This window comes from Sinocyclocheilus anshuiensis, unplaced genomic scaffold, assembly GCF_001515605.1.
Source record: "Sinocyclocheilus anshuiensis isolate Anshui unplaced genomic scaffold, SAMN03320099.WGS_v1.1 scaffold306, whole genome shotgun sequence".
NCBI classification, from domain to species: domain Eukaryota; kingdom Metazoa; phylum Chordata; class Actinopteri; order Cypriniformes; family Cyprinidae; genus Sinocyclocheilus; species Sinocyclocheilus anshuiensis.
Window position 1 is genome coordinate 982,040 of NW_015544175.1, and position 17,206 is coordinate 999,245.

General features: G+C 37.0%; 1 protein-coding gene across 1 annotated transcript; it reads right to left on the bottom strand.

Moving 5' to 3' along the window:
* Nucleotides 1-1,882: 1,882 nt before the first annotated feature.
* On the bottom strand, nucleotides 1,883-12,223 carry LOC107696079 (nuclear receptor subfamily 2 group E member 1-like). The gene is made up of 7 exons (XM_016496253.1): nucleotides 12,027-12,223; nucleotides 5,330-5,606; nucleotides 5,042-5,188; nucleotides 4,793-4,889; nucleotides 4,506-4,655; nucleotides 4,264-4,369; nucleotides 1,883-3,056 (listed from the first exon to the last, which is right to left on the bottom strand). Exons 1-7 carry the CDS (start codon nucleotides 12,221-12,223, stop codon nucleotides 2,894-2,896), a joined length of 1,137 nt encoding a protein of 378 aa, XP_016351739.1. The 3' UTR covers nucleotides 1,883-2,893.
* Nucleotides 12,224-17,206: the final 4,983 nt, after the last annotated feature.

The following is a 17,206-nucleotide window of genomic DNA, read 5'->3' on the forward strand; positions in this document are numbered from 1 at the left end:
CACACGTATGTGGTTTGCAAAACTAAAGCATCTCTGTTTGGTTCCACTAAAATATCTTTTAAGAGATGATCCTAGCTTTAGAGTGGTTGTAGCATTTAGTCTGCATTAAAAGGTGTTTCTCTTTGACCGTCAGGAGTTTGTATAAAGTGAGTCACCTAGGGGTGTTCTGTTAGACACAATGAACTCCGATCCATTTAAATCATATAAAATCATACTTGCAACAGCTATAGGATAGGAAAATCCATTTGTTTTGGTAACATGTTTATTTTTCTGATAAATAGCATGCAACTGAAAAAACAGAAACCCACAGAAAATAAAACCTTGATTATTTCAGAGGAAATAACTTATGTTAACTGGAAGACAAGTATTAGTATTCTATGTGCAGGAATTATTAAAATGAACATGTTTTCTTATTTTAGCCTTACACGATGAAATTAATTAGACTAGGTATTCATCCATAGCACATGGACATTTGTCAAGTATTATACACTAAACAATATTAAAAACTGCATAAATTAATTTAGTTATTGTTCATTTGTTATTGGCTAGATGCTTTATTCAAGTGATTTAAAACTTCATGATACCAAGATAACTGTAAATGCGGGTGATTCCATTTACTGATAAACAGATGTCTAAATAGAATGGATGGAAAGGATTTTTATTGATTTTCTAAGACTGAGGCAGGTGGCTTTGAAAAGGAGAATGATATTAGGAATGGTTACTCAGAATAGAAAAAGGAGTGAGGAAGGAATGAGAGGTCATAGGGCCCTGAATGCTCAGATACAGACCAGGAATCTTAAAGAACACAGGCAATACTAGGATGTGAAGGTCAGTTCCTCCTCAAATGTCATTTAAAAACAGTAGAGTAGAAGAAACTTTTTTCATTGTAAGGCTTGGCTTGGTTCTGCTGCTAATTGGCTAGTTATTTATATATATATTTTTTAATTTAACATTTAATCTACATTTATCTATTCTATTTTTTCTATTCTATCTACTTGTTTTTCTTTGTGTGTGTGTGTGTGTGTGTATGTATATAATATATAAAATATTTTAGGGTCAAAGTTGATTCGTAGATTTACGAAAATGGTTTACAATAACTGGTTCTTCAAATAAGGGTAATTTGTTTTGTGTGGGTATTAATAGTGTAGTTTACTGAAACCAGGAAAAAAATGACCTGAAGTAAAGGGATAAACACTGCACTTAACTTATACTTTTTGGAAGCGTGTGTATTTAACTATATAATAGATGTAGGATATATAACCGCGAGTACGCTATTGCGAAACACGTGTGTTTTTGTATTGTTTCTAATTGCTGTACAAGACACTATAAGGTAAAGAGAAGGGCACAGCCGCTTGGCTCATGTAACCTTGGAGTTCACTCCACATCAGAGCAGCCCATTAAAAAGGAACTGGGATAAATTGGATTGAAAGTTGTCATTGCAATCATGTTTCTTTCTATTGTATCCTCTCTATCAAAAAATGAAGATTAAAAAAATGCAATTTGGGCAAAGCCCTTGATTTCTGAAAGAGTGCTTGAAACCCGAGCCGTGCAAGGCACAGCAACTTCACTCAAGGTCTAGGGTATTGTATTGGCAATGGTTCAATATGCACTTATGTGCAGATGTGAACCTCTCTGTCCCTGTTTAGTACCACGTTTAGGGTGCAATGGACCTTTCGCTGCTTGTAGAAGGAAGCCTTAGAAACCCAAAAAGCAGAAGAAGACAAGAATTTGACAGTCGTTGAAGGACCAGGCGATCAATATTCAATATTTATTCTAATATCTTAGAAGGACTTTCACAAAAATTATCACTGTACAACGAGAAATGTATTTACAGACTACAAAAACAAATCCAAGTGCTGATCATGTCTCTTTTCCAGGGATAGTAGCTAGTCAAACAAAGGCGCTTTAGATGGTGACCTCTGACATGGGCCACGTATTGAGCAGAAACAGCTTTTTAAACATCAGTAAAATTATGTTTTATAGAGTGGGCGCACAGAAAACTCACAATGCTGACAGAACTGTATCCAGAGGATTTCAAATGCCCTGCCCATGAACCCTAATCTTCTGTTAAGGTCACAGGGTGTGGGTGCTGCGGCCTCCCAGTCACCTCAATAGGTAATTATGTGATGCATCAAGTCAGTAATGATCAGTCCTGCTGCCTTCCTGCAGAGTTTAATTCCAGCCTTTCAGTGTACATTTCAAGTAAACCTGATGAGCTGGTTCAAGTGTTTTGATTAAAGTTGGAGCTTCTGCTAGAAGTTAAAACAGGAATGAACTTGCTCTGCAGTTCTGACTCATGGGCCTTTGGTTTTCAGCACTATGTCAAATGGACAGCGACCTACTTCCCTGCAACATACCTCATGGTTTCTTTTTTTTTTATTATTTTTTGGTTTCCTTCAAAGTTCTTGTGGACAAACGAATGATAGTGGTGCTGAAATCAAAACAGCATTGGTCATAAAGGTATTGGTCAAATGGACACAAAACGTCCCGTTTTGAAATGAATGATTGTACATAACCTCACGGACACGCCATTCAAATATATGACTACCAACTAATAATATTGTATTTAAATCATGATAGAACAAGAACAGATTAAGCTTATTAAGTTACTTCCATAAACGAACTTAAATAGATTAAAAGTAAATCAATTAGAAAAGTACTGGTTAAACGTTCATTTTTCTTTCTAAGCAGTAAGTTCAACTTGTAGAGATTCAGTCTTGTTTGTTTTATAGTTTCCCTGCATAGTAACATCTTGACATTGGTAGAGCTTTATTCTCCAAACAAGTGCGTGAAGTATCACATTAGGGTATCTGGTATCCACAGCGTCCCAGCGTCCATGCGAATGTCAAGGTCAAAGATACATTTTGTTGTTTCTTTTCCCTCTCTCAGTAGCTCATATATCACTGGATTTGTACATGTCGGAGAGCAGTCGTGTGATGGGCACGTTTCCGATGGTCTTTTTGAAGAACACCTCTTCAATGGTGGATTGACCAACTGAACGTAGAGCAGGCAAGAGCAACAGCAGTTTCCCAAAGCGACACGGCTGAGTGGGGTACCTGAAACGCAACCATTCGTTTTTTAAATACTCAAAATGAAGCAGAATTCAGAAGTGTTCTCAATTTGCCATTGTTCTTGCACAATAATTATTTCATGAGCTTTTATAGATTGGGTAACACTTTAGAATAATGGTCCGTTGTTAACAAGTAACTATGCAGGAAGTAATAGGTAGTACTACATTAACACTTAACTTAATACTATTAACTAATAGAGAAGCAAGATTAACTAAGTAGTAAGTAGTAGCAAATTTAGGACAAAGGTAGTTCCTTATTAGATATTTGATAATTATTAAATAAAAATATCCTCATTGAGAACTACTTGTGAACTATGACCAGTTAATAAAGAATAACCAATTAATTACTAATCACAACAGTAACGTCTTAAAAGTGAACAATTGGGTTCTTTGTGGAAACTAATTTATGAATATGATATCCCCCAAATAAGTCGGCTACATTTTAAAATTGTAACTACTACACTTACGAAAGGATGGATGTTCAAACTTAAACATAGAATAATAATAAAAATGAAAATTCACAATATAAATGCAGTCGATGCCTTCATTAAGGATGTGAATTGTTTTTGTCAAGAGAACATCATTATTTATATTCAAGAAAAGTCCTCCCCAGCCTACTGTCACTAAAGGTATAGGTCTTTTGGAGTCGGAGACATACTGAACTGACACAAACTAGAGCTCATAATTGTGAACTAATTAAATCACTTCCTAATTATTAACATTTTTAAATGAATTATTTTTATTATTATTTTATGTTTTTGTTTGAAATAAACAGAGAACATCCATCCTTTGGTAAGAGTAGTAGTCACAATTTCAACCTGTAGCCGACTTATTTGGGGGATATCATATTCATAAATTGGTTTCCACAAAGAACCCAATTGTTAACTTTTAAGACGTTACTGTTGTGATTAGTAATTCATTGGTTATTCTTTATTAATTGGTAATAGTTCGCAAGTAGTTTTCAACGAGGATATATTTTTTTTAGTAATTATCAAATATCTAATAAGTAACCTTTGTCCTAAATTTGCTACTACTTACTGCTTAGTTAATCTTGCTTCTCTATTAGTTAATAGTATTAAGTTAAGGGTTAATGTAGTACTACCTATTACTTCCTGCATAGGTACTTGTTAACAACGGACCATTATTCTAAAGTGGTACCATAGATTGATTGTTTCAGGAAGTATTAGCTGTACCTGGTGTGGATGTAACTGTTTAGAGTCAGCTGGGCTTCGTCCTGAAGGGCGGCAATGGCACTGGCGTTGCGAAAGCTCCTCAATTCAGAACCACTGTGTGTTGAAACTACAAGAACGGAAAAACGACAGCAGGTTTGTTCAGCTACTGTTTGGCCAGTTGAGAAAGTTTCTATAATTATTATTATTAATAATAATATTTCGCTTTATTATTTTGTATTTTATTTTATGTTATCGAGCCTCACCCGCTTTAAAGGTGACGATGCACTTAAGGCAAGCGAACTCCGTAGCGTCCAGTCTTAACTGTCTGAAGCGCGTCACGACCTCCTGCAGCGCCTGGATCTCTGCGATGATTTTGTTTAGCCTCTGTGAATCTGTGTTCTCGGTGTTCATTCCTAATATGCGAGAAAGCGCCAAACATTACACTTGTATGCATATAACATTGGAAGTAATCATATTTTTACAAAACGTAAACATGACGTAAAATCTTGCGTAGATCTTAGGAGTAGGCTACATGCTGTATGGCCTATACCTGAAACAGCTAGGAGAGTGCTGGAGTCCACTGGAATGGCCCATTGCGCTATGCCCAGCACGAACAGTTCCCTCCAGGCGTCTCCTAAAAGGCTCAACTGCAAAAAAAATAAATAGTAATTAATGACTATAAATAAAACACCTAGCATTTGGGTTTGGTTTTACACTTGAGGGCATATATAGCATATTTAAACTGTGTAAAATTAAACCTTGGCGAATAATAAGTGAAAATATTAAAACACTTGTTTACCTGGTCCGGTAGAGGCAGTGTGGAGAAGGCCGGAACGCTCTTGGCCCATTTAATGCTCATGAAGAGCAGGCGCGCGGCTGATTCGCACACAGACTCGGTCGCCACTTCATACAGGTACATGGGAGTGCCGCTAACTTCATGAGGATACTAAAAAGAGATTACATCATCACAGAAAATAAGCGGGGTTGTATGTATGCAGTTATGAGTTGAAGTGTAAGTTTTTAAGAAAATTCATATTGATAATGCATCAATTCGTTAAACTACATTGTTGTGAAGGAACGCGTTTACCTTCGGTGTGGGTTGGGCGAGTCCCACAATTGCCTGCCGTTCCGGTGTGCTTGTGATCGTGTTTAACTCCAGATTGTGAGGCTCCAGCTGCGTGACTGTAGTGAAAAACGGCGGCCCCGGGATAGACGTGGATGGGAAATGGGTCGACGAACCGTTCACCTCTTTATGCCCTCGGAAATACAGTGCCACCTGCTTTCGAATGGTTGAAGTCCTCGGTCCTCTCTCGTGCTGCACGGCTGTAGTGATGTAACGATCAGTGACATGAGAAATAAGCGTTCTCATAAGCAGAAATCGTTGAAAAATTAATTTAGAAACATGTGCCATGTAATATATTTCTTCTTGTTTGATTTATACATTTTTGAAAAGGTGTATATATATATATAGGCTATTTGTAAAATTAGAATATTCATAAGGTTTTGTAGATTTTTTTTTAAATGATACTATAATAGAGTAGTAACTAGACAAAATGTTTTAGAAAGCCCAGTCCACACCCTCTTTGGGGCTTCTTGCAAAGGGTGGGAGCTGATTATCCTAATTCAGGCTTGAATACCGGAAAGGACGTCCGAACAAAACGTTGGGGTCTTAAAAGTACATAGTCTATTCTTTTCACAAATTGGTATATAGGCTACGTTTAGTTAAGTTTATGATTACAATTTAGGCCGAGCTCATATTTCCACCTGGCGATAAATAGACGCTAGCGAACAAAAATCGCGACGAGGATGTAACCATAGCAACAGAAGACTTGCGCATTCGTTCAGGTTCAATAAAGTGGCGCTTGAAGCTAGAACGCCTGCATTTTAAGTTTACAATTTCTATTTTGATTTTTTTTTTTATTGTTTCTGCGATTTTATGTCTATTTAAGATAACTAAACCCATCAAAACAGACCGTTTTTTTTCGAGGAAGTCATAAAGTCCTACTGTCTTCCATCCAGTTCAACTGGTAGGCTACTGGTACGTTGGTAAGAAAGTGAATTGAAGGCGGATTTGTTTTAGAGAAGGGAACACGTCTTTAACTTTCCCCGGTGGGGGTCCCAGTCTGTCGCATTGTGCGCTGTAATTGTTTAAAGACATATGGCATATTTCATTACTGTAATCAGCATCAACCCTGGGACCTGCTGCACTGGATTACGTGCAGTTGTGAGAAACTCTGAACTTAATGGGCCTTCGACCACCCAAACAGTGCCGCAATTTCACCCCTGTAAAACTGAAATCATTTTAAGAGTCAAATACGTGTAAAGTGTCGACAGAAAGTGATTTTGGGGTAGGCATTCAAAATAATCAACGAAAAGTTTAGGCCTCAACGAAATGATTCCACTTGTTCACCGGTGCTAAATAAATTACTCCTTACAAATTTCATATTCATACAAATTACTCATAAAATACTAGGATAGATTTAAAAATTGTGTTAAATCTAAAATATGTTCAGTTTTGTAATTTAGAAATCATTACTCATTATAGTGTGCTTTGAAAATTGTGATTGGGTTACCTTATTTTCTTTGCCTTTCACTTGAATGAATTGTATTGCCTTTTTCATTTTCACTTGAAGCCACTTAAACTTTTAAATACCTTTAACACTATTTTTTTTTTCATTTAAGCCTAATGTAAAAAGTCAAATAGAGGTGCACATTTTTTTTACCACCACACGTCTGTTAGAGGCAAATCACACTCAATATGTCATATTTCAAGAAATGCTTCCAGTTAGACAATTATGAGAATTTTATCTGCAAAATAAATTTTAACTGTAAAATAATAAATTGACAGAAAACATTTATTATTGATGAATTTCAGCGCACTTGCATTCTTGTTACCTTGAAATTAATTGAAAGTCAAAAGAGATAGGCTACTCGGAGCAGCCTAATAAGGAAAACTCAGCAGATCTGCTTTGATGACATATTATGCATAGTTTACGCATACCTTAGGGCCACATTATGATATTTTAAAACTGTACAGGCTGGTACAATATAATTGGTAGTTAATTTTTTTGTTTAGAATTTCAGTGTGCACGCACAACTTACGCTCAACAAAGTGTAATGGGGAAACGAGGCTGTCAAAACATTCTCAGCATCACTAAACGCCATTTTTTTTTTTGTGTGTGTGTGTGCTTATCCATTTCTTACAATTTCACATCTAAGATGTATACAAATGATTTATAGAGTGTTTTGCCTGCTTTTTTTATTTGGCAGTCGTACTATCAGTCTAAGAGGTAGGATGTAAGCAACAATTTGACAGCATGTAAAACTTACGCTCAACAAAGTGTAATGAGGAAACGAGGCTGTCAAAACATTCTCAGCATCACTAAACGCCAATTTTTTTTTTTTGTGTGTGCTTATCCATTTATTTCTTTTCTTACAATTTCACATCTAAGATGTATACAAATGATTTATAGAGTGTTTTGCCTGCTTTTTTTATTTGGCAGTCGTACTATCAGTCTAAGAGGTAGGATGTAAGCAACAATTTGACAGCATGTAAACATTTCGATTTGCGTTTGACAGCTCTATGGAGTTTACGTGATTTTTGTCATCTTAACCCATAAGCAATTATTTTACTTTCACTTATTTCGTAAACAAAAAGAGACTGCGTTTTTACTTCGCCATCACGCTATTTCTAACAACATGCAAAACTCGAAAGTAAAGAAAGCCGATCTACTCACTGGATTTGACATTTAAAATATCCAGACAACCACTTGTTGAACCAGCAGGCTTGCTCATGTTGAAGACCTCAGCTCCAAGAAAACTGCGTTGAAAAGTTACACTTTTCAGGCCCAGGGGAGTCTTAACACTCTTGACTTGGTTTTTAAACAAATATACAAGCATAAATTTAACATCCGATTTGCGGTGGACAACTGGTCCTCTGCTTTCTGTTGGAGATTTCTTTGATTGTGTCCAAGTCGCTCCTCTTGATTTTCAGCAAATAGAATCCAGATTTCGTCTGACTGTTGATTGATGCGATGGATGCAGCCCCACAGACAATATATGCCCAACCCGGTCCCTGGTCTCTCAGCGCCACGGAAACTTGGTGCAGCTAATGGAGAAACACTGGGGCTTAAGCCAGCACTGTACTGCTCAAAACCAGCTTAAAAAGTACAACATGAGCTGGGAAATGCGTCTCAGCCTGGAGCCTTGGTGAGTGACTTTGTGATGTGTATCGTCAGATTAAAGGCTTGGTAATATGTATGAGATGTATTAGAGTAGGGGGACGGGAGAGAGGGAGGGTGGGAGGAGAGCCCAACTTCCTTTGCCCACTTAGCTTTTCCCTGCCTTCTGCTTCAACTCCTGCTCGCGCATGACGTCACGGGGACGAATGAAGTGATATTCCATACACAGTGAGTCAGCCACTGTCAGAGGCCAGTGGTTCGCTCTATAGGAATTGATTAGGATCAGCAAGGCTGTTTAAATGACCGAAGCAAACGTTTGCCACTGATCAGGAACACATTTCCATCCTCAGAGAGTTCAGTGACTTAACTGCTCCCAGACTGAAGTAAACCGTTTAAAGCATTCTATTGAAATAACCCTTAGAAACATAATCACTTTTTCTTTTTGCAACGAACTTACTTTCTGTGGCGCTTTCCCGGATCCTTCCCTCGCGCGTGTGCACCTGTTGCGTTGGTAGAATGACTGCAGGAAAGAGTGCTCTGTCCTCTCGCGAGCACAAATATGACAGTGTTTCACATCATCGCTCTCTCGTCTTGCCAGGTTTTCACGCACGGCTTGAAAATTAGAGGATTTTTTTGTAGTGTATGTTTGTTGCTTAACAAGAGTGAATCGACAGGTAAATGTGGCTTATGTTATGGTTACTATTGGAGGCTACTATATAGTAAATGTAACAAATGTTGCTGTTTTGTAGTAAATGCGCATTTATTTGGCACTGTAATCTGTTCGACTGCAGCACGTTTTTCCCTACTTTTTTCCTGCGTAGACAATCTAAATGTACACATCGTTTGTTGTATTTATAGTTCTATATTTAAAACGTTATTTTTTTTTTCTTGGGGGATAGGCAACATTTACTTTCTTTGTATAGCCTACTGTACGTGACAAATAAAACTTTTAACCTACTTTTTTTTTTCTTGCCGAGAATTTACCATCATTAATCGTAACTTTTGCACTGCTTATAATTTTAACAAACCACTTGAATCAGAGCCAGTTTAAACATTTAGCTATAAATAAAGTTATGTGATGGATTTTACGATTTATCTATATTGCAATGGGGTCTATGAAAAAGATTTGTATTATTTTTTATTTATTTATTTTATTTTTTGTACAAGCCTTGAATACTGAATAAATTTCACCGCAGACTCGGTTAAATTGCTTATACGAGGAAACACAACGGGAAATCGCTGTAAAATCAGAGGGGACACATGCGTGCGAGTTTCCCTCGTGGACTGGGAGAATCACAACTGTCCCCCTTTGAGAGCGTGCGCAATGACATCTTGACCTGAACAGCGTGCCGTGTTGTGGCCGCCGCCAGTAGACACCCATATTTTAGGTTTAATTATGAACATTCCCACGGTAGCTCGGGGCCATAAGGGAGCCCTAAATCTCGGTCTAAACGTGGCGAACGGGGGCGTATCTAATTGCAATTAGTGATTGTCATGTCCTCCTTTAAACGGTGTTCTCAGTGCATTGAAAATAAATTAGGATTTTTGACAGGTGAATGACTGCACATTCAAATGTGTGTTTTTCAGGACCTCATGTGCCAGACTGAGAAAAACAGTGTCGCAGTAAGATCCATATCTCTGTGGGCATCACCAGCGAACTCTAGGCCATGAGTGATTAAATCAAAATGATTCTGAGTCTAATGGCTTTTAGATATATGATATATTAAGAGGATCATGCATATGATTGTGACTTAATTTGATTTGACGACTTCTGTCCCATCTCTTTTTCTTTCTCTTTTCCCACTTTCTCTATCTGTGTGTTTACATGTGTGTGTGTGTGTGTCTCTGTGTGTGTTTTAGGGGTGGGGTGGGGTGGTCTGCTCGTAGTAATCTGCTTAACTCGCCCTAATCCTGTCATTCATAGATAGTCTTTACACAAACATAACCAACATCATGGTTGCCCCGGCTGCCTGCTTTCACTTTTTGTGCTTGTGACTCTCCTCTCAATAACAGTCAATGAAAATCTCTGACAAAGAACCATCTGATTGTGTATCTAGTTGTTGGCTTGACAGAATCAGTATGCAACTGCTTATTTAGCCCTTAAAGTAGAGAGGGACAGAAACACCATCTCTTATACTTAAGCACTGCTGTAACAGCATGTTGGAGATGTTGCAAAATACTTTTTCTGTGATGGCACTTTGTTCTGAGATGAACACATGTATGAGGCAGAATCAAACCAGAAAAAAAGATGCAGGTTGCTGATAACCAGAGGACTAAAAATAGTTAAGCGCTTCTGTTCCTGACTTAAATACAGAGAAAGAAATTACTACAAGAATGTATCAAATGAGGATAGGAAATTAAATATTTTAGATTTTTTTTATTATGAATTAATCTATTTAAAAACAAACAGAACATTTTTAGCAGAAATACATTGATATTAATTATAAAAACACCTGAGTAACCTTTCAGTCAATTAGCAATTACAATATGTTTCCTTTCTAACCCTTGATTCATTGAGGTAAATTTTGTGAAACTGTAAATTAATTGATTAAAAACTGAAAATAAATGACTAATAATTACCCATCATTATTAGCCCACTATGAAAAAAACCTGTTTCATTTAAGAATTATAGTTGCGGTTTATGTCTCATAGATCATTGTTAAGAGTGCCGTCCTTACAAAACGTTATCTTAAACCATGCATGTCCATCTATATGTGTATGGTGTATTGATTATTTCTTTCTGATGGAAAATTACTGTTAAGTGATTATATGTTTATATGTATGTGGGCATTTATTACGCTTGTGCATTTTTAATTCTATTTTTTCACTTTCCTAATTTTGTATATAAAACAATTCAATGTTTGCATTGTACCTTGAGATGTCTCTGTTTTTTTTTTTTTGTACTTCAAGTTTTTATTGTTTTCATCCGGTACATGACAATATCATACAAAACACAGATTGCAGATTTATACAAATACTGCATGTAAGGCCAGAATATATACAGTATCTATGTTTTTTAACTACTACTAATAATAATAAAGAAATATTAAACTGTTTTGTATTTATATCTAGAATTCTTTTATTTTTAGACTGTGTTTGAATACTCAAAAGAAATTAGTTCTCATTCAAGAGAGGATAATTTTTTTTTAGTAATATTTAGTTTTATATATTATATGCCATTCAAATTGTTGCCTATTGACATGATTCTTTATTTTTTACCCTTTTTCATTGTAGCTAACAATCGGATACCCATTAACTTGTCTACTTGTCATTAACTTCTCTAACTTTATTTCCCATAGCAAGTATAATGTAATAATTTTTTTCTTTTACGCTGCCTGCATATCCAAAATGATAATAATAGTAGTAAAGGCCGAACACAACCTCACCCTGTCTAACTGGCAGGTCGATGGACGCTTTCTGACAAATCTATTTGGGGCAAATTGTCAGTGAGAAACTTCCGCCTGAGCTGGCCTGGACAAAACTGGCTGTTGGACGGACTAAATCCTACTGCAGGAGGGTCGGGACAATAGGCTCTGAATGTGTTGATGTGCTGGCAGTGGCTTGGGCCTGACAATGGCCGGATTAATTGGTCCCTTGGCTGACTGATTTGAGATGGCTTCACTTGGGTCCTCTCCATGGGGAGCCCCATTGTCGTTCTCCTGATTCCCACTTTTCACAAACTCCAAACAAAAGTCAATTTCTTTCTCAAGGGGGTTTGGGAGAAGAGGAGAAATATCGAGACCTCGTGGTTCGGCTTCGCGAGAGGTGACTTTAAAAGGAGAGCTCCTTTCTCCCCTCATCGTCTAAGTTTTTAAATGGATGAATTAACTCATTCCGTTTCCCTTTCTGCCTGCCCCCTCCCTCTCTTTAAGGCCCAGAGCTCCTCCTGAGACTTAGAGGTGTTATCATCAGCGGGACAGGAGAGAGGTTGTCGTCCTGTATGCGGAGAGGATCCGAGGCACCTGTTGAGAGTGCTGGCAGGCCGAGCCGAGGAGCTCGCTCTCATTAATATTAAAACATCAGAGATGCCATCATGTTGCTGCTCTGAAATCGGTCTGATGTTGCCCCCCCCCGACCCGGCTCCCTGGGGACCGACTCTCCGCTTCCACAGTCAATCATGAAGGGCACCCCCTCTACCCTCTCTCACTGCCTGTCTCTTTTTTCTGTCCTCTCATTATCATTCTGCCTTTTTGAAAGGCCTCGTTAACAAATTATGACAGCTGGCTAAAGAGGCTTTAGCCGTTCACACCATTTCAGCAAACAGTTTAGGGGCACAAAATGACAAACTTTATTGTGCTGTGACATCAACTTTCTTCTATTTGTTTGCACACTCTTATTTGTCTCTTCAGGTGACGGCTTATCAATGGCATATTTCACAGAAATAATTTGCCTGCCAAAGCCCATCACATCATTTAATGGCTTTAATGTGATATATTGTATGATTTCTTTTATATTTTTGACTTGTGATTTTAGTTATCGTATTTGCAGTAACACTGAAATGACTGGATCACTTTTGACTATAGTTATGCTTGTATGTTCTGTGTCCTGAATTAATTTTAATAGAAGAATTTCATAATAGATAAAATTTTATAATAAATAATCATATATTAAATAACATATTTTTAAATGGTTAAAATAATATTTATAGTATATAGTAATTTGTTTAACATTAATCTTGGTCAAGTCACCTTTATTTCTGTAGCGCTTTATAAAATACAGATTGTCAAAGAAGCCTGGTAACACTTTACAATAAGGTCCCATTAGTTAATGCTAGTTAATGCATTAACTAATGCAACTAAATCAGCAATACATTTGTTATATAGTAACTATTAATATATAACATTAAATAAAAATACAACAGTTTATTTTTAGTTCCGCTCCATTAGATAATATGAACAAATACAACTTTTGATTTTAATGAAAAGTTTTTTTAATTATTATTGTTAGATTATGTTAACTAATGTAGTTAACCAATGCTAACAAATGAAACCTTATTGTGAAGTGTTACCAAAATCAAGTAAAAAGTGTTTTCCAACTATCCATTAAGTATGTAAAGCTGTCCAGCAACAATTATTTAATATAAAAAAACAAATACAAGAAAAATATTTCAGAGATTTTGATCATTTACTACATTTTTCAAGCTCACCTGTGCAAATTTTATTTATTTTGACATACATGCAATGCAGTGTTCAGCTACTGAATAAATATAGAAAGAGAAGAAAAATAATAATTCAAATGACAACAGAAATTAGATGTATTTATTTTTTAACTTTTAACTTGTCAAAAAGAAAAATCATTATTATCTATTATAATCCTCTTGTCTTGTGAATTTAATTTGTTCATGTCCACCAATTTTGAAAATGATTTTTATGTAATATATTTAATTGACGTTAACAACTAATTACGTTAAAAAATTTATTGAAACAGCTTATTATTTTATTGTATATGATCATATATTTATTTTGTACTAGTGAAGTTTGGGTCATTGGGCCACCCAATTACAGTAAAGGACACAGAGAGCAGAAATAGCTGATGTTATGATGCTGAAGCTGGCCTCAGTGACTGTGGGAAGATCACACCCTGCTCATTACACGATGAGCTTCGTTTTTGGGATCAGAGGGAGTAGAGGGAGGGGAGGTGAGATGATATCGGAGCTGGGGCGGGGTGGAGGGGGGCGTTTTTAGGTGTAACTGATGGATTCATTGATTTCCCAAAGAGTGATTTGTGTTGATGTTCTGTTCATTCTCCATGATCGGCTTTATCTTCATTAAGCATAAACTGCATCCGTCGCCACGACTGATTCCATTGTAGGTGGCCTATTTGATGGAGATAAGGCTATAGGCCAAATACATCCACTATGTCCAAATTTCAAACTTTGAATTTCTAGTCTTCCTATTGAGAAATGCTAATCATACAGTTGCCAGACAGACCAGAAAGGGCCCCCCCCCCGACCCGGGCTGACCTGGGAAAGTTAATTAGGAGGCCAACAATGAGCGAGCCCGAGCAAAATACCTCGCCTCTCCTCCAGCCAAAGATGTCATCCATTAATTAGGCAAATCTTTAAGGTGGGCTTATTGAATTTACAGAAAGGCCGCAGTTTGGGCGGGCCACGTTTTTTGATCAGGCCCTCGCCCCAAACAATGCCTTCTCCTGGTTAAGGAAAAAGGGAGGGGATTGGTGGAAGCAGAGGAGGAAGAGAAAGAGAAGGAGGGGAAAAAAGGAGAGGGAGAGAGAGAAATGTATGGCTTGCAGAGGCTCAATGGGAATAAGGATGGGGAGATTCACAGGGGCTTGGTGGGGCATGCTTCAGCGATGATGTCATGCAAAGGCACCCGAAAGAGATAATAAGTACGTCAAACTTCGAATTTCTCGTCTTCCTAGTGAGAAACGCTAATCATACAGTTGCCAGACAGACCAGAAAGGTTTTTCCCCCAAACTCGAACTTTCTCAAAAGGTTCAAACACAAATGGTACACAGAAGACTGGCCCTTGCCGCTCACTCCTTAGACCCCAAACTATCATTCATAACCTTTCTGCATCGCTCCGAAAAGGAAAAGAGGAGAGGAGAGAGGGAGGGGAGAGGAGGACTGTGGGGAGGACCATGAACGCTTATTGCTGATCAGAGCCGGTTTCACCTGCGTTCCACCATGGCGCGGATTTGCCTCAGTGTGTTACCGTGATCAATTAATGACCGGTTATGCATTTCGTTTCAGATCAATATTAGTGTCTGTATTATATTTTGTATTGTCATATTCCAGAACAACTGTTGGCTCGACAGCCCATCATATTTGTCTTGTTTGTGGCTATTACAATTTCATATGGCTCTAACAAAGGCTTCTGCATAATCACATCATGAAATTGAATTTTTTATATATCTTATATATATATATATTAAATATGAACAGAGACAAGAGAGTTTCCATTTGTCAAAATGTTTTCAGCAAATATTTTCAGTAAAAATAATTGCATAATATTACTCCTGATGCATTTTTCATTTTTGTTTACAGAAAAAGACTAAAAATGCTACAGAAAAAAACTGATCTTACAATAAATGGTGCAAATGGATTAACATCGCATTATATGCAATTTCAAGATATTGTCAAATTTATGTTTTTTGCAAGTACAAACTATAAATTATCGGTGTAAATTAAATGAAACAGTCAATTTAATTTTGATGAATATACAATTGCAGTAAAAGGAGATCCCCAGAAGTCCCTGCCTGACAAGTGCCATCTGATTTTATTTTATATAATTAAATTTCTTCTCATTTTTGTTATCAGTAATAAGTGTTTTGTGTTACATTTTCTATTATTTAGTTAATAGCTAATACCATCTGTATTGGCCACGTTTTATAAACTTGATTATTTATTACGTGGCTTTCTATTTTAGCACCTCTATTATCCTGGTGGTTATCAGTACATTTTAAGGTAAAAGCAAATTTTTGTAGTTCAAGTACCTTGATATATTGCCATTACATAATTTAATGAAATATAAGGTTATAAGATGTAGTAAAATATACAGGCACCAATATGCCATTCCATTGTACCCAAAATATATATTTTGACTGAATTTCTGGCACTTTTTACAGTACATGCAGAATATATTCTGTTGCAGAATTAGATTAGATTAGAACAGTTATTTAACAGTCTTCACATTGTAAGTCAAGTCTTTGAAGGAAGGCTGAATGTGCATTAGTGGTAAGATCACTTGACAATAAGAATCTCACATTACATGGCACACAAAAGGGAAATTCCTCCAGGAAGTATTGTCCTCTCCACATAAAGCCAAGCTGCTCTTATTATTTGATTATGACTGCTATAATTCACCAAGCAAAGCTTCATATTGGATTTAATCTTTGTGGGATTTGGTCTGCGTGCTGAGATCCAGCTCTTTAGGAATTTAATTGATTCTGGAATTGCAGGCTACTCAAACTGAGCACTGGTGTGGTAAAAGCTAATGCTGACACTTGTATGCAGGCAAGCAGTATAGTGTGTATAAAGCTTGGTAGGGGGAGGCTGTCCTCTTTGACATGACCGGTCTTTGAGAAAAAAAATAGTTTCCCTTGAAGGCCATTCCCCTCCTCTCATAGTTCATGCCGCTTTAAGGACACTGACTGGGCTGAGCACTACCTCCCTAAAATACACCCTCCCCCCGGTCATCCTAATCGGAGGGGTGGGTCTATGTGTTTTGTTGCTTGTCAAAAACAATCACTCTTCGGGCCATTACAGTTGCTGCACGTCCTCCTTTAATTGGTGTAACGCACGGAGGAATGAAAGCGAGGGCGGCCCACAAAAGCCAGCCAGTGAATGAGAACCAACTCACACTGAACTGCTGCACTGAAAAAAAGTCCATAGTTGGCAACTAACAAGGAGTTGTAGGTCTTTCATTCAGCAATATCACTGGCAAAACTGTCAGCACACCAACCTTAAAAATGTATTCACACTTTTATTATGTTGGATTAAAGGTAACATTTCGTTTCAGTCAAGTGTAAATAAAAATATGATAAATGATTAAAACATATTGCAGGGAAATTGACTAAGGCTCTTAAAGGAGCAATTTTTCCCTCTTTAAATAAGTTTTACATTTAACATTTTTTAAAGTATTTTTAGCAAATGATTTATGTTTTAAATCATGTACATGTGATGACTCAGTAAATGAGTAGCCTTATAAAAGCAGATTTATTTTACTTCCTCCTGATGGAGGTGGCCATTTTGAGATCAAATGACCAGCTGAATGCCATTTGCTTCCATTATTGGACTTCATCAGGTAGGCACTCCTTTTGAA

What these genes read in the sequence shown, in the direction of transcription:
- LOC107696079 (XM_016496253.1), bottom strand. Translation starts at nt 12,223, where the DNA reads ATGAGGGGAGAAAGGAGCTCTCCTTTTAAAGTCACCTCTCGCGAAGCC. An exon ending in AGTGAAGCCATCTCAAATCA is followed by an intron (nt 5,607 to 12,026) that starts GTCAGCCAAGGG and finishes TCTGCTTATGAG; the next exon opens with AACGCTTATTTCTCATGTCA. An exon ending in CACTGCCTCTACCGGACCAG is followed by an intron (nt 4,890 to 5,041) that starts GTAAACAAGTGT and finishes TTTTTTTTGCAG; the next exon opens with TTGAGCCTTTTAGGAGACGC.